Source organism: Pipistrellus kuhlii, unplaced genomic scaffold, assembly GCF_014108245.1.
Source record: "Pipistrellus kuhlii isolate mPipKuh1 unplaced genomic scaffold, mPipKuh1.p scaffold_m20_p_22, whole genome shotgun sequence".
In the NCBI taxonomy this organism is placed as follows: Eukaryota; Metazoa; Chordata; class Mammalia; order Chiroptera; family Vespertilionidae; genus Pipistrellus; species Pipistrellus kuhlii.
In genome coordinates this window covers 2312847-2340815 of record NW_023425521.1, presented here as the reverse complement: position 1 = coordinate 2340815, position 27969 = coordinate 2312847, and the positions used below count along the sequence as shown (strand labels likewise).

Genomic DNA, 27969 nt, shown 5'->3' with positions numbered 1-27969 from the left:
TCAAGTTAATTTAGTGAGTCAGAGCTGGAGTAAATTTTAAGGAATTGTGTTAATTTAGTGAACCAGAGCTGGAGTAAATATCATTATTTTTAATAATGCAATAGTAAAATAATTTGTAGACTTCTGTCATGCATCCCAAAGAGTTATTGTCTGCTTTTGCTTCAAGGTTTCAGAAAGTATGCAGTATCCTTTCAAACCTTGCATGAGAGTAGAAGTGGTTGACAAGAGACACTTGTGTCGAACACGAGTAGCAGTGGTGGAAAGTGTGATCGGAGGACGGTTAAGACTAGTGTATGAAGACAGCGAAGATAAAACAGACGACTTCTGGTGCCATATGCACAGCCCCCTCATCCATCACGTCGGCTGGTCTCGAAGCATAGGCCATCGATTCAAACGATCTGGTAAGCACCTGTCATGAGAACTCCCACTGGCAATGTCAGAGAGGCTGAAGTCTGCTGCTTGGTTATTTTTCTCTACAGAATAGCATAGGTCAAAGATAGCATTCTCGTTGTCTGGGCAGCTTATCCTACCTCAATCGAGAATCTTCACACAGAATATGTGTGTCCTAAAGAATTCCTTCCTCTAGTCCTCAATTAAAAAATAATGCATAAAGTTATAATTCTCTCATTAGGGGATTACCAGCATTCTAATTGGCTGAGTGTACTTAATGACACATGTACTCTGAAGAGAGTAAGACTATTAAAGGTTATTAATCATAAATGTAGAAGGCATATATTTTTGCCATGTTTTAGAGTATACATACCTTGTGAGTTTGAAACCTTCAAAGAAACGTGGTTTTTGGTCTTCTCACAAATGCTGACAGATTAGTATGTAACTTTTCCTTGTAGATATTACAAAGAAACAGGATGGACATTTTGATACACCACCACATTTATTTGCTAAGGTAAGAAGTTTTTATAAGAACCCTCATTTGTAAATTATGTTTAAAAGAGGGTTGTGGGTTTTTTTTCCTAAAACTATGGAAATCACAATTACATATGTTCACTTAAAAGGATTAAAACCTTGTAATTCATAGGTGTCACAACTATTGATTATAATTATTTTTAAATTCTGTTTGTCTGAATTCTCTCTGTTCCCTAATGGAAGTTTGCATTAAAATATTAGGTAGGTAGGAGAAGGCATTTGGTATTTCCATCTGGTAAACCTTTTCAAATTGGTAACTTTCATTATTAAAAGGATAATACTTGTTAAAGTGATGTGCTTTCATGTAATCTTTAGGTAAAAGAAGTGGACCAGACTGGGGAATGGTTCAAGGAAGGAATGAAATTGGAAGCTATAGACCCATTAAATCTTTCCACAATATGTGTGGCAACCATTAGAAAGGTAAGAGGAAGGGTTTTAAAATACAGGAATGCAATTATAAGAGCTGTTTTCAAAGTTACAGGAGAAGGAGGCCCCTAATAGAACTCTTTTTTGCCATAAAGTGTGTGTGTGTGTGTGTGTGTGTGTGTGTATCTTCACTGGGGAGACAAGACGGTTATGAGTATTTATAGTGACTGAATTCTCTTATCAGAGGTTCTCCTTTTGTATAGCTTGTTGAGATTGTCATCTTAAGTCCGCTACCTTTATTTGTTGAAGTATATCCTAAATTAAAGGGAAAATATTTAAGTTACTTCCTGGTCAAAACTAGTCCAACAAGGCCAAGTTTATCTTCAGTTTCCAGTGTTAACTGTGCCTTTTACTCCCTTTTGGTAGGCAGTACTTCCTTTTTTCTTTTTTTTTATTTCTTTTTTCTTTTTCCTCTTTTCTGAAGCTGCTTTAAGAAAAGATTTAAGAGAGTGGTTCTCAGTTCTCAGGCCTAAGAATCCCCTGGGAAGCATTTTTACTTTTAAGAAATCTTTATGTCATCGATTTTCTTTTCCTTTAGTATGCCACTTAAACTTAAAGGGTCATTTTTGTAATGGTGGTGTCTAGCCCTAACTGGTTTGACTCCATGGATAGAGCCTCGACCCGCAGAATGAAGAGTTCTGGGTTCGATTTCGGTCAAGGGCATACATCTGTGCAGGGGGCAGTTGATTGATGTTTATCTCATTAATGTTTCTCTTTTTTTTATATATATATATATTTTATTGATTTTTTCAGAGAGGAAGAGAGAGGGATAGGGAGTTAGAAACATCGATGAGAGACAATCATCGATCAGTTGCCTCTTGCACACACACACACACACACACACACACACACACACACACACACTGGGGATGTGCCCGCAACCAAGGTATCGGGTCTAGTAATAATTAATGTCGTTTTTTTACATTCGTTTAAAATCTTGCTTGGCGTTGACTTGTATTGACATAACCTTCAAACACGTGGTATCTACAGAACGTGTGAAGTGCAATTAACAAGTTTTGCTTGAAAAAGTTTGTGTTTGGTTTGGTGTTTGTTGCAAAACTAGAGCTAAGAAGATGGCGGATGAAGAGCATATTCGGCACTGCATGCTTTACGAGTTCCAATTAGGAAGAAAAGCAAGTGAGGCTGCAAAAAACATCTGTAGTGCTCTTGGTCAAGATGCAGTTAGCGCCAGAAAATGCCAGCGTTGGTTTGAGAAATTTCACGAGGGAAATTTTTCATTAGATGACAAGAGTGGTCGAGGCCGTGTGTCCAATTTTGATCAAGAAGCTCTTCAAGCTCTTTTGGTGCAAAATCCTCAAATTACCCAACAAGAGCTTGTGACAACTTTAAATTGTTCACAAAAAACAATTTCCAAACAATTGCGTGCACTTGGAAAAGTCCAAAAGTTTGGAAAATGGGTTCCTCATGAGTTGACCGACAACAGCCGTAATCAAAGAGTCACAATTTGCAGTTCGCTCCTCTCTCGTCAAAACCGTTTGCCGTTTTTAGAGCAAATTGTTACTGGAGATGAAAAATGGGTGCTGTATGTTAATTTAAAAAGGCGGCCTCAATGGTTGGACAAAAATGAGGCTCTGCAGCCCACGCCAAAACCTGACTTGCATGCGAAAAAAGTGATGTTGTGTGTTTGGTGGAATTTTAAAGGAATTCTTCATTATGAACTTTTACCATCTAACCAAATCATTACAAGTGCAGTGTATAGTGCCCAATTGGAAAGGTTAGCCCAAGCTTTAAGAGAAAAAGAACCCGCGCTGATTAATCGGAAGGGCGTAATTCTTCACCACGATAACGCACGACCGCATACTGCAAGAATCACTGCTGAAAAACTGTGCCAGTTGGAATGGGAAGTTCTCCCTCAACCTGCATATTCTCCTGATATTGCCCCTTCCGATTACCATTTGTTTCGTTCTTTGCAAAACTTTCTTCTTGGAAAAAAATTTAATAATGAAGAATGCCTCAAAAATGCATTGACCGAATTTTTTGCATCAAAATCACAAGAATTTTACAACAGATGGATTAAAATGCTTCCTGATCGTTGGGCACAAGTAGTAGAAAACAACGGCAACTATATTGTTGATTAAATTTTGTTGTATTGTTTAAATAAATTCGATTTTAAAAAGTATTAGAAAACGACATTAATTATTACTAGACCTAATACATGCCCTTGACTGGAATAGAACCTGGAACCTTTCAGTCTGCAGGCCAACGCTCTATGCACTGAGCCAAACTAGTTTCGGCTGTTTCTAGCTCTTTATCCCTCTCTTTTCCTCTCTGTAAAAATCAATATGTGTGTGTTGTTGTTTTTTTAAATAATGGTGTCTAATTTCAAATACTTGGAATTCTTTTCATTTAAAAGGTGCTGGCTGACGGATTCCTAATGATTGGGATCGATGGCTCAGAAGCAGCAGATGGATCTGACTGGTTCTGTTATCATGCAACCTCTCCTTCTATTTTCCCTGTTGGTTTCTGTGAAATTAACATGATTGAACTTACTCCACCTAGAGGTACTTCATCCTAATACACATAACTGGGTTTTCATTCTTGCTTTCCTTTTATGTGATATCTGCTTACAGCATTTAACACAGCCCTAGATGCTGTGTGAATATCAAATTATTAGTATAGAATTTTTTTTGAGCATCCATATTCTTTATAGTATGAATTTGTATTCTCAAGCCATGTTGAGATGGTGATTAAGCTCAGTAGGTTATTGCATACATTTAACATGTTTTAGTAGGTACTTTCATGTTGAGGGGGCAAGTTTTCATTTTTAGACTCATGTGGCTTTTTAAAAGAAGGTAGAACTTTAAATAGCGCTCATGGCTTAACTAACAACTTCTCTGATTTTAATATCTAAGCCTATGGTTTTTCTCTTAAGAAAAGAAGGAGTGGGTGGTGGGAGCAGGGGGGGGGGGGGGGGAGAGCAAAACCAGATGTCTATAAAAAATAGTATTTGACCAGTGAGTTTTTCTTTCTTGCAAAGAAAGAAAAATGTTGCTGGAAAGTGTTAAATGCTAGACTGTTCTAAGATTAGGGTTGAGAAAGCAGAAGTCTACAGTTCTGGTGGTGATAGAGGAAAGGAGAGGCACTTTTGTGTTAGGATAGTGGTGTACCAGTGTCTACCTAGGAAAGGAGGAAATTCTTATAACATGGAGGTGCTATTAGAGCGTGAATTAAAAGTTTATCATATAAGAGCTGAGCGTGTGCTGAGTTACTTGTTACCTGCTTCTAATATTAAGCTAATTTTAAATGAACTGCTACTTAAACCAGTTGTGTCTTTCAGGTTACACTAAACTTCCTTTTAAATGGTTTGACTACCTCAGGGAAACTGGCTCCATTGCAGCACCAGTAAAACTATTTAATAAGGTAAATTTCAATGATGGCATGATGATTATGTGGAATCATACACACAAATGTACATCATTACTGATAAACTATCTTTGCTTTTATTAGAATTTCTTATTTAGTGGAGACTTATATATTTTCTTTTATTTTTTTTGTTTTGTTATTTCTTGCTTTTTTTTTATTAGAGGTTTATATTTTAAAAAATAGAGAGTAATAAAACAATGTAAATACTTCCTTTACCTAGGAAGTGAAGCTTGTTTCCAAACAGGGTTTTATTTTTTTAATCTGAGTAACATAAAAATGAATACATTGCCAAACTAGTTCTTAGATGCTTCACCTTCACACTCTTCGGTAACTACAGAATTATTTGGGGGTTTTTGGTTTAAGTCACATTATTCGGCTTATGTTGCTTCCTTCCTTTCCCTCTCGTAGCGATAGTGGAGTTAACGCATTCGTTTTCTCACCGGTATTAATGTTCTGCTTCTCCGTGCCAGGATGTTCCAAATCACGGCTTTCGTGTCGGAATGAAGTTAGAAGCAGTCGATCTCATGGAGCCACGTTTAATATGTGTGGCCACAGTAACACGAATCATTCATCGCCTCTTGAGGATACACTTTGATGGATGGGAAGAAGAGTATGACCAGTGGGTAGACTGTGAGTCTCCTGACCTCTATCCTGTAGGGTGGTGTCAATTAACTGGATATCAGCTACAGCCTCCAGCATCACAGTGTAAGTTGGTTTACAGAAAGGGGTCCTTTTGTAAAAGTCGGCAGTTCTTCAGTGGACTGTCTCACAATGATCATCATACCTATGTCTGATTGGTTGCCAGGTAAGATCTGAAGACTCAAAAACAGTATCACAGAATTAGACCAAGTGTACCATGGCCATGCGAACTCAATAGTGAGTTTCCTGATAACTGTAGAAACAGGAGTAAGAGCACTTACCACGTTAAAGTAGGCCTATTTTAATGAGTTTAAAATTATAGGCTAAGAATTTACTGGAATCTGGTAAGTGCTTATTGAATAGATAGTGGAATCTGTCTGGTATTGAGGTTTATGGTTTTATTGGAAGAAGCACCCTTATTTTCAAAGCATCGTGTAATTTTACATTGATAGAATTTTTTCTGAGCATCCATATACTTTATAATATGAATTTATGCCAAATATAACAGTTCTTGGTAAAGATGGTTCATATAAGTTGTACCTATGTTTAGTGGTAAGCAATTACCTTGTACCAATTTTCCCTTTTATCTTTCAGCGACAAGAGAAAGCCAATCAGGTTCATCAAAACAGAAGAAAAAGGCTAAGTCCCAGCAATACAAAGGACATAAGAAAAGTGGGTCACCAAATGGTGTTTATATACATTTCCTAAATTGTTAACAGATTGGGGTCACGGTATTTTTGCACAGAAAGTGATATCCCTTGTGAGAGCTGATGACTGTGCGTTGTGTATTACGCTTAAAGGTGCAGTATGCCATAAAAGGCAAACATTCGCAATAATGAGAACCACATATTTTAATTGACAAGAAAAATTATTATAACATATATGATAAAGAATAGAGACTACAAATGATTCTTGAAATAATATGTTAACCTACAGGAAATTAATTTTTTTAATAAATATTTTTATTTAAAAATTTTAAAAGCAGATGCTTCATGCTTATAATAGACTTGGAGCCTACTAAACCCAAAAGTCTTATAAACCAAAACTCTAGAACAGTACTTATAAGAAATTCAAGTGGATGGCTAACAAAGTCAAACTTAAGAAAAAAAATTAAAAAATATGCTTTCTAGATTATATTTTACCTTACAATGAATGGTTACTGGGGTTAATAGCCAAATTTATTGATAGCTCTGATTTTAAAATCTTTTTCTCCACCATAGAGAGCCACAGATCTCTTCATGAAGATGGTCGTGGAGTTTTTCATTCTAAGATACAATTATTTTCATGTAAAGATATTTTTAAAGTAAAAAGTACATTTGAAGGTTAAGGCTAAATCAGTTTTTTCCCAGCTGACTTGCTATAAGTTCAAATAAGTGCTAATCTGTCTCATTAGCAACGGGAAGACTGAAGAAGCATTAAAAAAATCAATATGCTTCCCAGGCATAGCTGTTGGCTTATAATTCTTCCTGTGGGAACTTGAAAACTCCTACCAACCGCTGCCCTGGCACCTTAGTGTTCTTCCAGCACAGAACCTTCAGGCCTGTCTCTCGCCCTGTCTTTTGTATGGGAGGCATGCGTTTCCCAGAGGCCCAGAATTACTCTGCCTGCTAGCTGCTTGCCACATTTGGTACTCAAACTGTAGAGAGCATTGCCAGACCAGGTGGCTAGAGTGATTCCCATTTATCTGGACATGATCAGGAGAATTCACTGGGAACTGGCCGGGGACTAGCTTTCTGTGCGGTTGACTAGCGCAGGCCTCTTAGCGGTCTTCTTCCTTTCTGCTGGGTGAGACTTGGAGATTTCAAATTCCTTTCCAAGACGTTGAATTTTAGAAATGTTTTTTATTCCTCCATGGTTATATGATAATATTTTTCACACCTAGTTTGAGTATTGTAATATACAATTCATATACTTCTCTCTAATATGGCACTTGCAGGGTTTGTTTCTGGCTTATGGAGCTTAACCTGCTAGGAACATAGGGAGAATATGAAGTTAGTGAAGTGACATATCAGTACCCCAGTTTTTAGTGACATTTAACATTATCAGGTTGCTGGATTAGCTGGGGAAAAAGAATTGAGCTATAAATGTATGTGTTCTTTAACCTTTTAATTGCTCATGTTATGACATGATCTCTTATGTCTTCTTTTTCTATCTAAATGTGCTTAAATTGTCCTTTGGACACAGAAGGGAAGACTATGGACTCAGACTCTCTTGTTAGTAAACCTGTGGGGCCAGGTGTGTTTTGGAATTCAGAATATTTTGGATTTTAGAAAAGTATAGTGTGTGTAGTATACATTAATGTAATACCCATTGCAGACTCTGGAGCATTTTATGCAGCAAAATATATATAAATATTTACATTAAATGGGCCAAATAAAGATTATAAATAGTATCACCAAATGAGATCTGATTTTATTTCCAAAGTTTTAGAGAAACTTGGAATTTTCGAATTGAGGATAAGGAAATGTGCCATATGAATGAAGAAGAAGCAGTCTTCATTGTAAGGGAACTATTTGCTTCTTTTGTTTTTTTATATTAGTCAACAAATCATTTGTTAGAAGTTTTCCACACAAAACTTGACTTACCAAATAAAGAATTTGGGGTCCAGGAACCTAAGTCACCCATTGCATTCAGATTTCTATCAATAGCAGAGAGGCCACAAAACCTTTCATTTGTTTGAACTTTGTCTACAGATGATTATATTCTGCTCTGTTGTTGTAACTCTGTGGTCTTTGTGTATCCAGTCATCCATCAGTATATTGGTGGGTAGTGCTTATGTCTTACAGGAATAGACAGTTGCTTGGCTTCGTTACTCCAGCTTGTTTTGCAGTGAGCTGTGTTCACGCTGTAAGTGGGTAACTGGTAACCGGTGCTTTGGGAAATAAGTCCTATTCTGCCAAGAGGGTCCCACAGACTTTTGTGTGCATGTGCTCCGTCCAGTCTGAAAGCCTTTTCCCCCTCAAGGTTTAGTCATTCGAGAGCCAGGAAACCAGCACTGCTTCTGTCACCTTCAGGGGCTGGTAGAAGCAGTAGAGGTGGAGATTCTCCTTGCATTTTTACCTCTAGGTGTGTAGTGTCTTAGGAGAAGTCTGAGTGATTGCTGTACGTGATTTCAGTTTGGCAGTTGAGGTGAATGTGTACTCACTAATAGCTTAGGTTAGTTTCCAGATCATTTTACAGAGGAATATTGTCTGACTTAGATTTATCTTTTAGTCTTGATTTTGTGAAGCATAATTTCTGATTGCCTTTGCCTGGGTCATTTGTATACTCTGGAAGAAAACAGATACAGTTTATACTCACAAGTATATGTAAGTATTCTTCAGCTTTCAACCTGACTAATGCAGTATGCTTGGTACAGTATTTGCAAAGTTTAGAATATCTTATTTTTTTTAATTTTTGTATAAATTTTTGAAGGCGGCTTATGTTTCCTTATGAAACTATAACCAAAGGATTTAAAAAAAAAAATAGATTGCTTAAGGACTTACAGGCAATGCTTTAAATTTTATTTTTTTATTTTTTTTTAATATATTTTATTTAATTTTGTAGAGAGGAAAGGAGAGAGAAAGAGAGTTAGAAACATCGATGAGAGAGAGTCATTGATCAGCTGCCTCTTGCACACCCCCTACTGGGGATATGCCCGCAACCAAGGTACATGCCCTTGACCGGAATCTAACCCAGGACCTTTCCGTCCCCAAGCCGACGCTCTATCCATTGAGCCAAACCGGTTTCGGCGATGCTTTAAATTTTAGAACTGCTCTTCAGAATAAGAAATACAAGTGTTTTTCCAAAGAACTTGTATGCATATATGCATAACCCATGGACACAAAACAATATGATGGTGAAGGCCTGGAGCTGGGGCCAGGGCGGGCTAGGAGGGATTAATGGGGGTAGAAGGGAGAGCATATGTAATACTTTCAACAATAAAGATGTTAAAAATGATAATTTTAAAAGGGCACTATTGCAAGTAATCCCTTACTGGGGTGCTGTTCTCAGATTGTCTACAAGAGGGCACTATTTCAATTAATCCCTAACTATGGTGGTGGTCTCAAAATGTCCACAAGAGGGCGCCAAGAAATACACGTGTTTTCTAAAATTGCTTATTATAAACCAAAATTTAGAGGAGCACATATCAGTAAAACCCTGCCATCCAGATAATATATTAAACTTTCTCTCTGAAGGTCAGTGTTTGGACATATATAGGCAGAGAAATGCTACCCTATGAAAACAATTGAAAAATTAGCAAGTTTTTATTGATTTTATTTTTTTTAATATATTTTTTATTTCAGAGAGGAAGGGAGAAGCGGGGGGGAGAAGAGAGAGAGACATCTATGATGAGAGAGAATCATTGATTGGCTGCCTCCTGCACACCCTCTACTGGGGATGGAGCCCACAACCTAGGCATTTGCCCTTGACCAGAATCAAACCCAGAACCCCTCAGTCTACAGGCCGAACCAGCTAGAGCAAGTTTTATTGATTTAGAAAGAGGGAGGGAGAGATAGAAACATTGATGAGAGAGAAACATTAACATCAATCAGCTGCCTCTTGCGCACCCCTTGCTGGGAATTGAGCCCAAAACCTGGCATGTTTCCTGACCAGTAATCAAGCCTGTGACCTCCTGCTGCATGGATCAACACACTCAACCACTGAGCCATGCTAGTTGGGCTTTTAAAATTTTGTTTATTGGTTTTAGAGAGGAAAGGAGAAAGAAACAAAACAATTTCTTGTTCCACTTATTATGCATTCATTAGTTGATTCTTGTATATGCCCTACTGGGGATCAAACCCGCAAATTTGGTGTATTGGGACTACGACACTAACCGACTGAGCTACTCAGCCAGGCTAAACCCCCCCTCTCTCTCTTGCATAGAATTTTCGGCTCCTCTCAAGCTAAAATATTTGTGAAGGAAATTAGCCAGCAATTCTCCATGCTAGTAATGCTCTCTCTAGTTCGTTTTGCTTTCTTCTGTGTTAAATTTATTTGAGAGTCAGGAACCAGGATCACCAGACTCTCAAAGTCTAGAACTAACCTTCCCATTACCTAACCCCAATACACACACACACACACACACACACACACACACACACACACCCCTCTCTTGTTTTTAGAAATACAGATCTTGCAGTTAGTTCTCTTTTCAGAGTATTCTATGCAGCAGGACTTTTCCTAGTTATATAACGCACTTTTCTTGCCAGGCGTGTAAGTAAAAGCTTACTTTAGTTTGACTTGATATTTAGAGAGGAAGATGCCAATTGGGAAGAAGCCTGTCAGTTTGTCGAGCCTGCCCATGACAGGCGGGGTGCGGAGGAGCTTCTCTGGGGACGAAGAGTTGACTCCTCCTCCATATCGAACCCTTCCAGCACAGACAGCCCTGGAGGCCTTCCCACCTCCCAGCACTAGCCGAGAGTTCAGTCCCAGCCTCAAAACAGGTAACTAGTGGCGTCAGCACCTCAGGTACTGCAGAGGGTCACTCTGGGCAGGGTGGTGGGAGACGGGGTCTGGCGTGACAGGTGCGGACTCATTAAACTTCCATTTCTTTCAACTGAAACTTCATTTTCACTAGTCTTCCTCGACAGTCACTTACTTCACTCTTAGTGAGAGGTGAATCATCAGGAAGGAAGGTTTTTTATCTGTCATAAACCATTTCTGAGGTTCAAATTAGAGTAAAGTTATCATTTCAGTTTATGGCATTGTGAGACAACTTGGATGAGTTCCTGGTTTCATTGGAATGGTTGAACATTTGCATTACAGAGTTCTGTTTGACTTGACCTGGGGGAGAAATGCGCCATTAGGGATCGCTCTGATTAATCAATCCAGAGATGAGACTTGGATCATAACATTCCATAGCATCTCCCTCCTTAGAAAGGATGTGTTTCAGTGGAGTCTTGGTTCCGGTAATAACATTTACCGCAATCTTTAGTTGAGTAACATGGACTTGGAAGTACAGTTCCCGTATAATTTTGGTGTTGGATTTGAGTGAAATTTGTTTATGTATAATGATGGAGTTGTATTTCATTTGAGTTTAGTTGGTTAGGCCAAGCTGGTAGGTTGTTAGAAGACTGCAGAAGGTTTTGCCCTTTATAATTGCCAAGAACACACATTTTCGTGGAATATCCGATAGGCTGCATTTGCGTGGGATGAACTAGAGTGGGTGTGAGCAGATCAGATGGCTGAAAACCACAGCTGTGTCTGCCTTGGCATATATTCTGCCACGTCCTAACTGTTGCTTTTAAACAAGGTTGTTCTATCTAACCAGCATTGTTTAAAATGCCTTTTGTACGTTGAAAACCAAGGTGGGACTGATACCTGCTGTCTTCTTATTCCTCTGTTTGCTAATTTATTTATTTGGTTGGTTGGTTGGTTGATAATATTTTGGCACCTTATGTTATCAGCCTTTCTCCCCCCCCCCCCCCCGCCATTTTAAAATGTTCTTTAGTTTTTGCCTAATGGTGTTAATAGGTCAACTTGACCCTTCCTAGTCTGTTTTTTCTGATATCCTTATAGCTAGAGGACATTATACACATATATATGTGTGTATATGTAATCAATTAGGACTGTAAACCCAAGTTGATGTGCTCTTTAATGAAAGAAACTTCAAAGTCCAGCTAAAGAACATTATCGTTTTCTTTCTTGTTTGTCTCTATAATTTTATCTTTTTGTACTTGTTACATAAGAAATTGTCTTCTTCAATGTACGTAATTATAGATATTGTGAGCGCTGTAGGTACTTTAATTTTTATTGGCTTTTAGTTGCATTAGATTGATTTTGAAGATGGTGCCACATTTTGTGAGCGGTGACCGGTTCGTGTAAAATGAGACTTGACTTCAAACCCAGGAACTTAGCTCATTGCCTGGGATGGGAACGGTAGGTCTCGGTGGTTTCCTCCTCCACCCCCCCGCCTCCCCCGCCCCCGGCATCTGTAGTGTCCTCTGAGCTGGGCACATCCCTGCGACCCATGTGTCTTACTCTGATGCAACGAGGGACTACGATGTCTAAACTGTGTAAAAGCTGCGGTTGGTTAGCTGTTGAGTTTATTATATTTATGGGCTTCTTGCTAGGAAAATGTGATTCCCCTTAGCATATCTCCTGAAATGTTAATGGTTAGAGTCAGCAATGTGACTCCTTTTAAAAATAGAGCTAAGGAAAGGTGCATTTGTGTAGAAAGTGAAATGTAGCCACAGGATCTATTTTGTTTCATCCATCCTTCATTGAGAATATGACCTGGAAATTATCCAGCTATTGGAGAGGAGGAATGAGCAGTGTGAAGATAACAGGCATGCTTTCCTTTAGTTCCATTAAAACAAAACTGCATCCGAACATTCCACATCTGAGTGAATGTTTCACCTTTATCTTGAGTTTCTTTTTTTTAAGCATATTGTTTCCATATTTTAACATGAGTAGAAGCATAATCCAGAAATTTGGTGTTAATAATAAATGCACATACATAGTTTCAGGATGTGCTTTAGAATCTCAACTTACTTTTCTTGCATTTAAAAAAATCAACATCTGTTTGAATGGAACATGTTTGGTCTTGAAGCACGGTAATTCTTTTATCATTCATTTAGCCATCTGATCATCATATAACAAGACACTGTTTTAATCAACCTTTTATTGTGGGTACTGCACCTTTAATGAAACTTGGGTGGTTTTTTCTTTTTTCTTTTTGTGTGTTTATTTTCATGGTATTGTTCAGATGTCCATAACAATTAATGCATGTTGGGTAAATTTGAAGCATATATAGTTGATACTCTTTATAAAAGCATTTTTATTAAGTGCTTTTTTTAAAGAAAGGAAAACTGCATAGTCTTGTTTGCTTTACCTTTCAACAGTCTGATCAGTATTTGTTTTGCTATTATCAAGGTATACTGTATTCACTTTTCTGCCTTTGGCTATTGAGTTTTTTAATCATTACGAAAACAAATAACAAAGTAAAATAGAATGAATTGGTACCTCTGTAATGATTATTCTTTAAAATATTAAATAATATATCCAAGACCATTATTTTTAAAACCAATCTTTTAAACTAAAATCAAGACATATTTTTCTATGCCTACACTATCTGACTTTAAAAGTGTAGCCACTTGAATATTGTTCTACACGGAGACACTGCCGAGTTTCTCCTCTATGAAAGCTCATTTGGCTTACTAATCTAAACAGAGCCCTCGTTCTCCCATAAATCAACTTCTTTTCTGTATAAGCAGTTCCCACCTTACATCCCTATATACACATCCCTCCCATTGTAACGGAAGATCCATATGGAGGATACAGACACTTTCTCCTCTTCTGTGAGCCAGAGCGGGCAGAAAGCAAGCAGGCCCCTCCGGGAGCCACAGGTCGTGTGGGAGCCTGGGCTGCCGCTGCCGCCAGGACAGCAGCTGCCAGCCCTCCACCGCAGAGCCCTCCCGCGCCGGGCTCAGGGTGCCGGGATTGTGTGTGAAATCTCTTGGTTTCAAAATATTCACATTTAAAATGAACCAAGGGGCACGGGGAAGTTGGGGGAAGCACAGTGTGTTACCTACCTCTGATCTAGCAGATCTGAGTGAGGCATCTAGCATTGCTCGCCATGGATTAGATTCCAGGGAGTATGTTATACAAGATCACCTGTTCTTTAGATTCTTTGAAACCTGACCAACTCAATTTTGGTTCAGCAATAACTTTTTAAGAAACTTGAACACATCTCTTAGAGGTTGGTTGTTATTAAAACTTATTTTTAACACTTAGCTGAGGTCTTTTTTTCTCTTTAGAGAGAGGTAGGGAGAGAGAGAGAAACATCCACTGGGCTGCCTCCCCTACGAACCCAACCGGAAATCAAACCCCCAACCTGGGTTCGTGCCCTGACCAGGAACTGAACCTGCACCTTTGGATGTGGGACGATGCTCAGCCAGCTGAGCCACCCGGCCAGGACTGAGGTCATTTTTATTTAGAAAGTAGGAGAGTGGTTTTTGGAAGGGATGAGTTCTATGGGAAGTTGGGGTTAGCTCTCAGGGAAGGGAATTGGGGCAATCTGAAGTTACTGGGTAATTATTCCAAGAGGCATCCATTTAAATTGAGGGGCTTATAAAAAGAGTTAGCAGAATCCCAGAATTGAACAGCTAAAATGTTTGCATGAGACCAGTGCTGGGCCCTGGCCGGTGTGGCTCAGTTAGTTGGGCATCGGCACGTGCACTGAAATGTTGCTGGTTCATTCCTAGCCCGGACACATAGAAAATATTTATTGACCCAGGGCTGAGTTCATAAAAAATGTTTTTATAAAAAAAAAAAAAAAAAAAAAAAAAAAAAAAGGACCAGTGCTGGACCCAGCAAAGAAGAATTTCTTTTTTGTCTTCATCCTTGCCCATGTAATAGAAAGAGCCTTCCTATCACTAGAAATCCTGCCTAGCATGGTTTGAATGGCTACCCAGAAATCTAAACTCCGGAAGCTGAAAAATAATTCTCCATAAAAATAAAGACCAGTTAGATGGTGACCTATTTGTAAATTGAGGATTGCCTATACTGAAGGGTTTTTTTGTTGTTTTGTTTTTAATTAAAAAGAACTCACACAGGCAATACTGCTATTAAGTGATCCCATGGGTACTGTTAGCCATTTTGCACCAATTATTTTCAAATTGCTGATGTCAATACATTTTTTGTTTTACCTAATATCAGTTTATCATTTATTAGTAGGTTATTTATATACTTCATATTCTACGTATAGGCAATACTTTGTATTTGCATATCAGATTTATATCTCTTTTCTACCGGGAGTCTTCTTAATAAAGATACTCCTTGGAGTTAATAAGAGTATATTGAAGTCATATTTATTGTGTTGTTAGCTTTTAAATATAGCTCAGGACTATACAACATAATACAGCATTGTTTGTATAGACATTGACATAAAAGTGAATACTTAACCATAAGAAAATTTTTAATTATTCTAATCAAATTTGGGAGCTCTCTTACCTTGACTATTTTATTGAAGATATTTATTGTGCAGTGTCCACTATGCAGTATTGTTCTATTTTGGAACTTTCCTTAACTGCTAATACATTTTGAAAACAAACGTTTGTACTTCTCCGTAAAGCCTGTAGAACCTGAAGATTAAAAGCAATCCGAATGCCCAGAAAGGCTTAGTGACATCCATACCTTTCTCTCTGGCAGTGACTGCATTGCAGCTGAAGGAGGAGTTGATAGACGGAGAGGACTATAGTTTCCTGCAAGGAGCCTCCGACCAGGAAAGCAATGGCTCTGCCAACTTCTACATCAAACAGGAGCCCTGAGGGCTCGGACACTGCGGGGGGGCGGGGAGACTTTTTCACAGGACTGATTTGTAATCGATCCAGCTGTACAGCGGGCTATTCTACTGGGACATTTTGCTAAACATAGAAAATTTCCGTTCCAGATTTTTCAGGTGGGCGGGGAAGCTATTTTAGTCATGGGGGGAAATTTTTCAATTTATAAAGATGGACAATTTTTGTGTTGTATTTGAAGCTTTTGAAAGAATTTTGTAATATTTTACACGTTTGGATTTATGTGCATTGTTAACAAGAACTGAAATTCTAACTTTTCTGGTAAGATTAAAGTTTAGGTAGCAGGACTGAAGGAAATGATTTCAGAAGGATATAGTTGTAAATGCAAGTGAACTGTCAATACAAATGAACCTTTTTGGTACCTGTTGGGAGACTTGGGGATCTTAGAAGTGAGGCCAGTCACATCTCCAGCTTCCTCTGCTGCAGAATATGCACCTGAGCCCCTCCCAGAGGGGTCGCCACCATGTGGATCATGGAAGGGGGGATAATTCCGCTTGTCGGCATCTTCATTGCAGCCCATTTTAAATGTTTGTACAGAAATGTTTTTCTTTCTGTGAACATTTATTTGGAGTTCTATATGAAACTGGAAGAACTCTGGATACTTTTATATGTTCTCCTTTAATTAAAAAATGTTAAAAATGATCCTAACACTAAAGTGTTAAACTGGAATGGTTGACCAGATATACAGGATGTCATTCTACAAGTTGAGGGGTAGGGAAAAATGCAATATTGTTCTAAGTTTATTTTATTTTCCTTACCAAAAAGTACCCCACAAAAGGGATTTTTGATTAGTTCTCTGCCACTTCTCTCCATCTGTGAGATAATAACTTGGTATGACCACACCCCAAAACCAATATTCTGTATCATCAGGAGAATCAAATTCAAAGTTGTTGAAAGCCAAAATAAGTTTTGATTTCAAAATCATTCCAGCTCTGCTTTTAACTATCCTGGATTTGTTAGAAAACTAATTTGAAAGAGAATTTAATTTTCTTAAAATTCCATATATAATCTATATAGTATGAGCTGCCTTTATTTGTGTTCAGAATTAGTTTGAACAATAATAACTGATTTGGACCATTTTGAACATTCCCTGTTTTAAAATTCGTATGGCTTCCTTTCAAAAGGATCTAAGGGTAAATTGGTGAAAGGTTTGCTCTCTGCATTTTCTATCGTTGAGTTGTGACTGAATGAGAGAGCTCTAGCGTTTACCAGTGAGGTTCATAAACTAAACTCTCAGGAATTACTGCGTCTGTTCTAGAAGTGCTTCTGGGTCTTGGCCTGGCCTCTTCAGAGTGGTGACAGTGAGCATCTGCTCTGGAATATAGGTAGGGCTCATTAGAAATTAATCAAAATGATTAAACTCTACAGTCCTTCCACCTATGGAATGCTTTAAAAAATGTTATGGAAAGCCCCAGGAGACGTGTAGGTAAGATTTTTGTTTGAATTTTAAAGTGCATAGAACATTAAAAACCAGCAATTTATTTTCTAAAATAATGCTCTACTTTTGGGAATAATAGCATTGGTAATACGCACAGGTTTACCTCATTCTATGCAAGAGGGGTTAATAACATAAGGTTTTGTAGTTGCTACTGGAAGTAAAATGTGTTGCTTTATGATGTAAGAATGTGTGGAATCGCATGTCAACATTTCTAATACTGAATTTTGAGGGGCATACATGCAGATCATATCAACGTCAAGTTGATCCTCATGTGTCAAATATATGTGAAATTCAGCTGTTCAATTACTGGATGTTTATCTTAAACAACATTGCTGAGAGGGACCTACTGTAAATGTGACATCCTCACACTTCCCAAATCTTTAACTTTCAAGGATCTTCCCGTAAACTTAAAGCCTAGAAGACTTCCAAAGCAAGAGTCAAACCATCTTTGTCCTCAGACTCAGTGGCTCAAACCCAGGACTCCGAGGTCAGGAGCTGGGCATGCAGTCCGGTGCATGGCTCGCTCCTCCAGTGCGCTGGGCTCAGAGGCTCTGTGGGGAACTGAGTGAGGCCGGAGGGATTTGATTTGGAGCCTGGTCATTAGTTCTGTGAAACGCTCACTTGTTTATAAGCTTCCGGTTCTAGGGCAAAGCCAGGCTCTGGGGGGGTGTGCATTTCCCGCCTCTGGTAAAGGTGTTCCTTGTCTTGACCCCATGGCCACAGTTAAAGGTTGGTAGGACTTCCTACAGTCTCAGTACAATCTGAAGCCCTCTTTGTTGCTCAGACTCTCTAACTCCTGCTGCCAGTGAACAGAGAGTAAGTTCACGCCGAGGAGGGCTCTGTATTAGCCATAACTCCAGTTGTACAACTCAGCCCCAGTATCTACTACGGTTCAAAATGTACTGCTGACCTTGGGTTTGTTTTAGTTTTTTTACTGTTAGGATTGTTTGGGGCTATTGGTAGTTTAAATTCTTTAACCTTTTCTTTGCTGTGTATGAGGAAAGCTAAAGCTGTTATCAATTTCTTATTCTACGGATACTAACACGGGTTTTCAGTGTTTGTTTGTTGTTGTTGTTATTAATTTTGCGTGATGTGAATACCCTCTTCCCATCGATATTTGTATTATGGTGCTATATATTTGGTAATGATCCTTTACTATTGGGAAGGGATTTTAAAAATACTGTGATTAAACTGGGTTTCTTCCTTTGATTTTCATATTTTAAATAAAGCCACAGTCATTTATACAAAAGAAAAGCGTCTGTCCCTGGGCAAGTCTTTGGAGGACAGAGGTCAAAGTAAACTGCATAAGGTTTTTACATCATTTCTGTATGTATTTGATATATAGACCAATATCTGTACAAATTTAATCTTTTATTTTCTAGGTAACTTGTGATCATTGAGAAAGTATTTGAAACTTTCTCAGGAAGTGTATATAATGGCGTGAAAAATTCTTGGGAGAAATTTATGTTCCTTTCATTTTTACCAAATTGCAAATTTCCAGCATGAATGTGAAAGCATTAAAATTATAACTTTGTGTACAAGATGAAAATAATTCACTAAATTTGCCCTTTTTTACACAAAATAAAAATGTTAAAGTTACGTTGTATTTGAGCAATTCTTTAATACGCTTTTGTCCTTGGGAGGTTTTTTTCTTTATTAAAAATATTGAGTGCCTTCTGTAAGCAGTCAGCAGCTCCTGTGAGAGTCAGTCCAGATTCTTCCTCATGGCCCCTGCCGGCGAACAAGGTAAAGGGAATTGACTTCTGGCCAAGAGGGAAGGCAGAGGATACGGTGGGTGTGTGGACAAGGAGGATCTGAGCTGGTTTTACAGACCACAGAAGCAGAGGTGAGTGTGGACCGCTCAGAGGGATTTACTTCATTTATTTGAGTGGGGTTTTTTGTTTGTTTTTTAATGTTTAACGTCAGGGAGTCTGGTTCATTTCAGCTCCTTCCCTGCCAAACCCGGGAGCAGAGACTACTTCAGTGTCTCTGCCTTCTCTTTGTGATGACCAAGGTTATAAAAGTGTCTGCAGCATCAGACTTTAAACTTCGCATTATCTCTTTTTTCCTTGATCTTGGCACATTCGGCTTCCTTTCACCTGGCTGGGAGCAGGAAGTTCCCGATTGCCTCCGTTTTGCAATGCCTGTCTCTGAGGTGCAGAGAATACAAGGCAGGCACCTCAGATTACCCCCTGCCCCCTGAGTACCAGCCAAGAGGCCAGAGAGGACTTACACCACATTAACTGGAACGTGGTGTTTCAGGGTTGATTTGCTTGCTAAGGGCCTTTTTTTCAATATCTGTTCACCTCGTAAGCAAAGTTCACAGGATATAAATAAGTTGTCCCAGCCAGCTGGTGCTGTTTGCATTGAGAGGGAATACAAGGACCTCTTCCTTACCAACGACTGACTGTATGGAAAATTACTCAATTTTTGTGCAAAAGCAGTTCATAGAGAATTTTCTGGATATAAGAGAGGAGATGGTTTGGGTCTCTTCAGGAGTTTAAAGGCATTCCAAGAAAACAGGTGTGGAACCTAATTCCTGCCGTTTGCTACCTTAAATGGCTTGAACAGTTGCCCTAGAAAGTTGAAATTCCCAGATTGGGTCCCATTTACTATCCCACAAGCTCTTGTATATATGTTATTTTTAAGTTTTTATCTGTATATGTTCTTTAAACCATTCCAGCCTCTTGGAAACTATTTCCTAATGTGCTTTATGCCCAGGATTATGTTTTAAGAGCATCCAGTGCTTTTCCCTAATAAGTCAATGTTTAGCTCTGTGTTTATCCAGCCCCTGAGATTGGGAGAACAGTGACTCTATTTCCTTCCTATAGATTAGGGGTGTCGAACTCAATCAAAGAAGGGGCCAAAATCTAAAATCCAGCCTAAATCGCGGGCCGAATGGTTTACTGAACAGTCATAAACTGTCATTGTGATGGAAACGCAGCGGAGTGCAGTGATGACAGCGCGGTGCGGGCCACATTGCAAGGCCTGGCGGGACGGATTTGGCCCGCGGGCCTTGTGTTTGACACATGTGCTATAGATCATTACTGAGGCTAGAGTAATGCTGTGGGCCTGTTCAAAGTGTCAGGCCTCTCAAGCAGGCAAAATAAGGACTGCCTATAGCCGACAAATGAGAATGTAAAAAAAAATTATTTTAAATACAGGGGTGGGTGACAGGTTTACAGTTATGAGTACATGAAAGTTTAATTTATTGTATTATTTTCCATCTGAAGAACTATAAGCCTACTTTTGCCCACCCATAATGCATTTACTGTATTCAAACAAAAGCTTTATTGAAAATCATGCATGAGTTATCCACTTCACAACCAGCTGGTATATAGGATTATGTCCAAAACCCAACCTTCCTCCCAAAGCAGTACTTTTTTTAATTTTATTTTTCAATTACCGGTACTGAATTTTTTTTATTGGTTCTAGACAGGGAGAAAGAGAAACAGGATGTGAGAGAGACATCGATGGGCCACCTCCCCACACACGGCCAGACCAGGATGGAACCTGCAAGCCCAGGTATGCACCCTGACCAGGAACAAACCCACAACCTTCCGACCAGCCGAGCCACACAGGCCAGCACTGCCTTCAGTCTTCTGCCTCAGTCTCTAGTGTACAGCTTAGTGGTTAGGCAACCATATACTTTACAAAGTGGCCAGCGCACCCACCGGGCACCATGCAGTTATTGTTGACTATATTCCCTCAGAGGCAGTGCTTTCAATCTCACCATAGCCCACCCTTTCCTTTCACTTCTACCACAATGAAGTCCTAGCATCCACTCCTTCCTCTTAGCTCCTCACCACTCCAAATTTGACTTCACTTACCCCTGCAAATTCAGGACTTGCTCAATCCCTTGGATTACTGTAAAGACGGTAAAGCACAGTGGCCAAGAACATGGCATCTGAAGCCAGCTGCTGGAGACTGACACCTTCCCTTCTTAGTCGCATGAGATGTCCGTTTCCTCCATTGTAAAATGGGGACACTAGTATCAACCTCCTTAGAGTTGTGAAGATTAAAATGAATTCATGTGTGTAAAGTTCTTAGAACAGCCCTGGCCCAGACAGAGTAAGCTAGCACTTAAGGACTGCTTTGGATCTGAGTACCTCCGCCAATGTGCATCAGAATCAAAGGGGAGCACACATTAAAAGGCGGATCCCCAGGCCCACCCCAGAACATGGAACCTTAACCAAACTTTACCGCTTAATGTGGTGAAAACATGTACCACATGTGAACACGTGAGTAAATTTTAAGTGGGAAAGTAATTTAGAAAATAAATTTCTTGACTCCTGGCATTTTTTACACCAAGCTGTGTTATTTGCCATTGTCTTGTGTAGCAGTATGCATTAAAAGTAACACTGAAGTCAAAACAGAAAGTAAAGAAAAACCAAATAATTTTAAAAAAATAAAGTATAACACTGAGTCTTTCATATGGAAGTGGCATTTAGCTTTCACCAGTTTCCTAACAAAACAGTTATTCATAGACCCACATATTTTTAGAATCTCGTTTTTAAGCCCGACCCCGGGTGATCAGTGCCATTTTGGCATCAGAGGATGAATTGTGTAACCACTCCCTGCTCTGATCCAAGAAAGAGGCATGTTAAGTATTTTACCCCGCGGAGAGAGCCGGAGGGTTGCAGAATTCGTGTACCCGCAGTGGCCCGGCACTCGTTCGCTCCTGTATATTCAGGCCTTACCCACCCCCGTTTCACAGATGCCAGGGGGCTTCTGTCTCCTCAGATAGAACTCGCCCAACTTGCAGTCCATAAGTGTACATCGGATGATAGTATGTTTCACTATCAAGTTTCAACAAACTCTTTGTACAGAAATGTGCATTTCTACATCAGCTAAAGAGATTGGGACATTTATTAGGCTCCTACAGGCCCGATGCACAAAATCTGTGCTGGAGTAGGCCTTCCCTCTGGCACCCAGGACCGCTTCCCTTGCAGCCATGGCTTCGTCTGGAAGGTCGTCCACTCTTAATTAGCATATCACACTTTTATAGATTTCCTTATTGGTTTTCTTAGAGGCACTACTAGTGCCGCACATGGCCCCCCCTTTAGTTTCACTACTTTCCCACAAGTCGTGAAATATACCGAGGTGCTGAGGATTGATTAGTTCTGGGTAATGCTAACCTAACGGCTCTAGCCAGGAAACCAAGTCTCTCCTTCCAGCTCAGCACCAAGGAAGCACAGGAGGCGGCGCCAGTTTCCAAAGGCTTTATTGTAAATATGCTTTAGAAAAGATGGATCGTTTGCTTCCAAGTCCATGGAATGAAGAGCTGTGTCCAGGGACACCTCAAGTGGAGCCGAGGGGACGGATGCTTTGTCCACCTCTTACTCATAGATCCAGTCAAAAGCACAAGACTTGTAATCAACCAGCTCTTCAGGCTTAAACCACAGGCCGATTTCTCTCTCAGCACTTTTTACCGAGTCGCTGCCGTGAATGATGTTCCTAAGAGAGAACAAAGACTCCGTCACCCCATTTCGAAGTGCAAAGGCTGTGGAATGGGTAAAGCACAGGACAACCAACCCTTGCAGACCTCATCAGCCAAATTGCCACTTGAATCAGGAAACTACCCCAAAGTATTTCCTCTTTAAAAGCGACTATAAAAGCATTAACCCAGCCCTAGCTGGTTTGGCTCAGTGGATAGAATGTCACCCTGCAGACTAAAGGGTCCCAGGTTTGATTCCAGCCAAGGGCACGTGCCCCGGTTATGGGTTTGGTTCCCCCCACACCCCCAGTAGTGGGCGTGCAGGCGGCAGCAATTAATGATTCTCATCGTTGATTTTTATCTCTCTAGCCCTCTCTTCTTCTCTGAAATCAACAAAACTATTTTTTTAAAAAAATAAATGTGTCTTATCGTTTAAAAAAAAAAAAAAGCACTTAATCCAAAACACCCCTTAGTTCAACTTTATTATGCTTCCAACTTTCCCCCTTTGATATAGTGTTCGTGCCCTGCCCAGGTAGCTCAGTTGGTTAGAGCATTGTCCCAATATGCCAAGGTTGCAGGTTCAATCCCCAGTCAGCACATACAAGAATCAACCAAAGAGTGCATAAATAAGTGGAACAACAAATCAATGTTTCTATTTCTAAAAATCAGTAAGTTAAAACTTTAAAAATAAAAATAGTGCTCATATCCTAAGAATGCTGTACCACAAAACATTACTTCTCTAATTTTGAAAATATGGGAATAGTCAAAACCTGAACTAGGTTTGGCTCAGGGAATAGAGCATCCGCCTGTGGACTGAAGGGCAGTGGATTCGATTCCGGTCGGGAGCAGGCTTGGTCCCCACTAGGGGGTGTGCAGGAGGCAGCTGATCCACGATTCTCTCATCGATGTTTTTTTTTTTTTTTTTCTTTTTTAAATGTTTTTTTTTAAATATATTTTATTTACTTTTTACAGAGAGGAAGGGAGTTAAGAAACATCGATGAGAAACATCCATCCGCTGTCTCCTGCACGCCCCCTACTGGGGATGTGCCCACAACCAAGGTACATGCCCTTAACCGAAATGGAACCCAGGACCCTTCAGTCCGCAGGCTGATGCTCTATCCACTGAGCCAAACCAGTTTCGGCTCTCATCGATGATGTTTCTGTCTGGCTCCCTCTCCCTTCCTCTCTGAAATAAATAAAAAAAATACATTTAAAAACAAAACACTTTCATCCGATGATAATTACCACCTAATTTAGGACTTCAAATTCTTCTAAAATTGGGATCTGCCAAATAATGGTTTTTACGAGTGATCCTCAGCACTTACCTGCCAACTTGAATGCAAAAGTCTCCACGAATGGTGCCTGGCTTCGAATCGGCTGGATTGGTCTCCCCAAGCATCAGTCTCCCTGTCTTCACCACATTCAGCCCCTCCCAGACCTTGACGTTAGGGAAAAGGAACATCAGGTCTGCCCTTCAGGACCATTAAGAACCAACACCCCTAAGAGCACCCATCCATCAGACCCACCAATGACATGAGCATCAGCTAACCTCAGCAGGGGGCCTGCCCAAAGTATTCCATCCAGGATACAGAGAAAAAGTCAACAGAACTGCACAACTTTCTAGTCTAGCTGAGGTAGATACACACAATACTGAAGAAGGGTAGAGAAAGTGACCAGATTGAAATAGGATCAGTGGCAAGGGCATCCCAGAAAACTGTTAGGGCAACAGATGGCAAAGATTGCCATGAGAAGGGAAAGTGTATTCCAGAAGAACAAAGGAAAAAAGGTCATTCTCACAGAACAGGAAGCAGATCTACTTTCTCCATTTCAGTGGCTCCCTATTGCACCCTCTACTTTCACTCCCAACTGGACCTTAACGCCACGGGAAGGAACAACCTGCTCTGTGTCTAGCTGGGGAGCACACAGAACGTTCCCTAAGCTCTGACTCCTTTTCCCTCCCAAGCTCCTAGTTGCTCCGTTAACTAAACGCCAGCAGGCTCCATCTGTCAAACAAGGAAATGGAAGATGTCTAAAAAAGCGACAGTCGCTGACCAAGGCCACTTGGTTTCCCCTCCTCCCTGGCCAGCACTCACCATGGCCACCACAGGCCCCGAGTTCATGTACTTCACCAGCCCCGGGTAGAAGGGGCGGTCCTTCAGGTCGATGTAGTGCTGCTTCAGGAGCTCCTCGGAGGCCTGCAGAGGGGGTACCGATTAGTGACCACACCGGGGAGGCTCGACTAGGGCTCCATCCCCGTCTCAGAACCTACTAGCGTGGTAGCCAATTTAGTATTTCAGCTCATATGTGTATATTAAAAAAAAAAAAAAAAAAAAAAAAGCCCATCCAAACCATGAAACTTTTACCAAAAGACCATTCTGTTGCTGACGGCACCCTCATCACGTCAATGACTGTCTGGATGCTATAGCCCTTAAAATAGACGGCTTTAGGACCAAGTTCAGGGAGAGAGTGGATGCAACTGAACTATGCCAGGTGGAGGACTGGCCGCCTCCGGGTGGCCCTTCACATTCCCCGTTCCAACATTTCAGATGTGAACTGGAAACATTCTCCTGTTCACGGATGAGCTTGGGTAACATTTCTGAACTTGGGTCCTTATCCCTTAAGGTCCAGATCTGCGTGCCCCAAACTGAATGTGGAGAACAAGGACCGCCATCCACCAAGGGAGCCAGAGAAAGGGCAGAGGAAGGAACACCCCACCCCAAACCGCACTCATCTCAGCTGCAAGCTGAAACACAAACTCCCATCTGGGCACAGGGCACAGGGCACAGGCAGACCCACGTGGGAGGGGAAGGAAGAAGGGGCGCTGGCTTCACTCTCTGCTGCCCCCCTGCGGCGGCGGGCAGGTGCCGGCGCCGGCGCCACGCCGCGCGGGTCGGAAGCCGGTTCCGGGCGGGAGTCACGTTACCTCCACTTAACCTTCCCAAGGGCGCCGGTGCTCCGGGCCTGGGGAGGCTCGGGGGGGCTCGGGGGGGGCACAGGGATCCCCGCGGGGCGGAGGTGGCAGAGGAGGCCTCCGGCCTTAGAGCCGCGGCCGGGCCCCGCCGGGACACACACAGCCCCGCGGCCGGGCTCTGGGAGCGCAGGGGGGGGGGGGGGGCGCGTACCCGCAGGAACTTCATGGCCACGAGGCGGAAGCCCTTCTGCTCGAAGCGCTTGACGATGTCGCCCACCAGGCCGCGCTGCACGCCGTCCGGCTTGATCGCGATGAAGGTGCGCTCCGTGTGGGCCATGGTCCTGCGGGCGGAGAGCGGGCGGTCAGGGTCCAGGGGCCGCGCCCCGCCCGGCAGCGCCCCCGCCCCCTCCCTCTCCCCCCGCGGCCGCGGACACGTGGCTGCCGGCGCCGCCGCCCGCCCCCCAGGCCCCGCGGAGGGCGCCGGGCTCCGGGGCGCAGAGCCCGGAGGGCGCGCTCGGACCACGCGGGCCCCGGAGACCCGAGTGGCCTGCGTGGCGGGGGAGGGCCCGGGGCTGGGGGGTGGGGGGGAGGGCCCGGGGCCGGGGGGTGCGGGGGAGGGCCCGGGGCCGGGGGGTGGGGGGGAGGGCCCGGGGCCGGGGGGTGCGGGGGAGGGCCCGGGGCCGGGGGGTGGGGGGGAGGGCCCGGGGCCGGGGGGGGGGGGGGGGGGCCCGGGGCCGGGGGGTGGGGGGGAGGGCCCGGGGCCGGGGCCGGGGGGTGCGGGTGGAGGGGAGGAAAAGCGCCCTCGCCCCCTCACCCTTACCGAGAGGAGAGCGCGGCGGTGCTGCGGAGCCGGAGCGGGGACGGGGCGACCACCGAGCGGAGCCGCCGGGAGGAGGGGCCGCGGCGGCCACACCCCGCAGGGCCCGCCGCCCAACCCGCGGGCCGGACGCCGCCGGACGCTGTCCACGCCCCCGGCAGCCAGTGAGCTCGGGGCAGGAAGTGATTTCTCCCCGCCGGTTGCCCTGCCAGGAAAACTGGCAGCTCCAAACCCAACTAACTCCCTCTCCTCTCTCTCCCCCCTCTCTCCCCCCTCTCTCTCTCTCTCTCTCTCTCTCTCTCTCTCTCTCTCTCGCTCTCTCTCCTCCTCTCTCTCTTCCTCTCTCTCTCCTCTCCTCTCCCTCTCTCTCTCTCTCTCTCTCTCTCTCTCCCCTCTCTCTCTCTCTCCTCTCTCGCTCTCCTCTCTCTCTCTCCTCGCTCTCTCTCTCCTCGCTCTCTCTCTCTCTCCCCTCTCTCTCTCTCCTCGCTCTCTCTCTCTCTCTCCCCTCTCTCTCTCCTCTCTCTCTCCCTCCCTCCTCCTCTCTCAAACCTCTCCTGGTCTGGGCCTCACCATCTGCTTTCACCCAGAATTGGGCTCTTTCCTCCTCTCATGCACCCACCAGCCCCGCCCCTCGGCCGAGCCCTGGTGCTAGCCCTCCGCCTTGCTCATTCAATCCCGCAGCTCCCAGCCGGCCTTTCCCGGACCCTCCTCGCACCCGGCCTCCCTCCGCACCCATCCGAGCCTCTGTGCAGCCGCTTAGCCAGACAGCCATGCTCCCCACCGAGAGCCCTGCTCCCTCTGCCTGTCTCCTCCACTCATCCCACCCACCTTCCCATCCCACCCACCTTCCTGCCCCGGTAGCCGGCTGCTCTTCCTACCCGGAGATGGAGATCTCTGCCCCGCCTAGCATGTGCGGTCAGGCTCTCTACTCCAGCCGGGGACACACCCTTGACAAGATTCAAGACTTAGAAATCAGGCCTTCTGTTTGCAAACAGTCCCCTCCTCCTCCCCGCCCTTTGGTGGTTGGATGTGGGCGCCTGTGTGTGTGTGTGTGTACCCTTACACTCAGCAGTTACATCTGCCCAGCAGTGACAATGCTCTGAAATGGTCAGAGCCCCTATGTCTTTCTGTCCTCAGGGCGGGGAATGGCGTTATCACCCAGTGGTCTTGGGGCTGCACCGTTAGCTGAGCTGTCTGCCCCTGGGCCAGTCACTGACACCTCCTGGTACAGCCAGGAGCAACCTCTCCTTTCCTTCCCGGAACTGAGTTCCTGGACAACCCCCGGGATCACAGCCTTAGCACGTCACCGCCCTACTCACCTACTTGAACTTTTTTTCAGCGTTATTGAGGCATATTGGATAAGTAAATTTTGTATTATATGTAAGGCATACAATTAGATGTTCTGATATACACACAGGGGTGGGGAAATGCAGGTTTACAGTTGTCATATGGAGAAAGATATGCGGGTTATAATTATTACAAAAATTAACTTTTGTGTTCTCACCACTGCAAACCTGCTTTGGCCCATCCCTGTATGTATTGTAAAACGATCACCACCAACATAACCATCATTTCAGTTACCACTTTTTTTTTCTTCTTGGTGTGTAGTGAAAACATGTAAGATCTACCCTCTTAGCAAATCACAGCACATAATATTATTAACTAGAGGCCCTGGGGGCGATCTGGGGCTGGCCAGGGGAGGGGCCCTGG

The 27969-nt window shown here is 42.6% G+C and overlaps 2 protein-coding genes across 19 annotated transcripts in view; one reads left to right on the top strand and one right to left on the bottom strand.

Annotated features, from left to right (window-relative positions):
- The window catches only part of MBTD1 (mbt domain containing 1), a 48249-nt gene extending 29556 nt beyond the window's left edge, over positions 1 to 18693 (top strand). For 14 of the 17 annotated variants that reach the window (XM_036450785.1, XM_045586137.1, XM_036450791.1 and 11 more), the window contains 9 exons: positions 167 to 401; positions 849 to 904; positions 1240 to 1344; positions 3725 to 3872; positions 4649 to 4731; positions 5205 to 5439; positions 5968 to 6045; positions 10608 to 10799; positions 15508 to 18693. In XM_036450785.1, coding sequence (XP_036306678.1) covers positions 167 to 401; positions 849 to 904; positions 1240 to 1344; positions 3725 to 3872; positions 4649 to 4731; positions 5205 to 5439; positions 5968 to 6045; positions 10608 to 10799; positions 15508 to 15626 — 1251 coding nt within the window. In that variant the 3' untranslated portion in view covers positions 15627 to 18693. Of the gene's footprint in view, positions 1 to 166; positions 402 to 848; positions 905 to 1239; positions 1345 to 3724; positions 3873 to 4648; positions 4732 to 5204; positions 5440 to 5967; positions 6046 to 10607; positions 10800 to 15430; positions 15468 to 15507 lie in introns of those variants that run through there. The other 3 variants (XM_036450793.2, XM_045586138.1, XM_045586139.1) reach the window with 2 other exon arrangements.
- A 3608-nt stretch (positions 18694 to 22301) lies between these two features.
- On the bottom strand, positions 22302 to 27155 carry NME2 (NME/NM23 nucleoside diphosphate kinase 2). Of its 2 annotated transcripts, none has more exons than XM_036450799.2 (5): positions 27138 to 27155; positions 25654 to 25783; positions 24625 to 24726; positions 23857 to 23969; positions 22302 to 22551 (listed from the first exon to the last, which is right to left on the bottom strand). In XM_036450799.2, the coding sequence occupies exons 2-5, from the start codon at positions 25777 to 25779 to the stop codon at positions 22434 to 22436; spliced, it is 459 nt and encodes a 152-aa protein (XP_036306692.1). In that variant the 5' UTR covers positions 25780 to 25783; positions 27138 to 27155; the 3' UTR covers positions 22302 to 22433. The 2 variants fall into 2 exon arrangements, with proteins under 2 accessions (XP_036306692.1, XP_045442090.1); XM_045586134.1 differs by lacking the exon at positions 27138 to 27155 and adding an exon at positions 27105 to 27122.
- Positions 27156 to 27969: the final 814 nt, after the last annotated feature.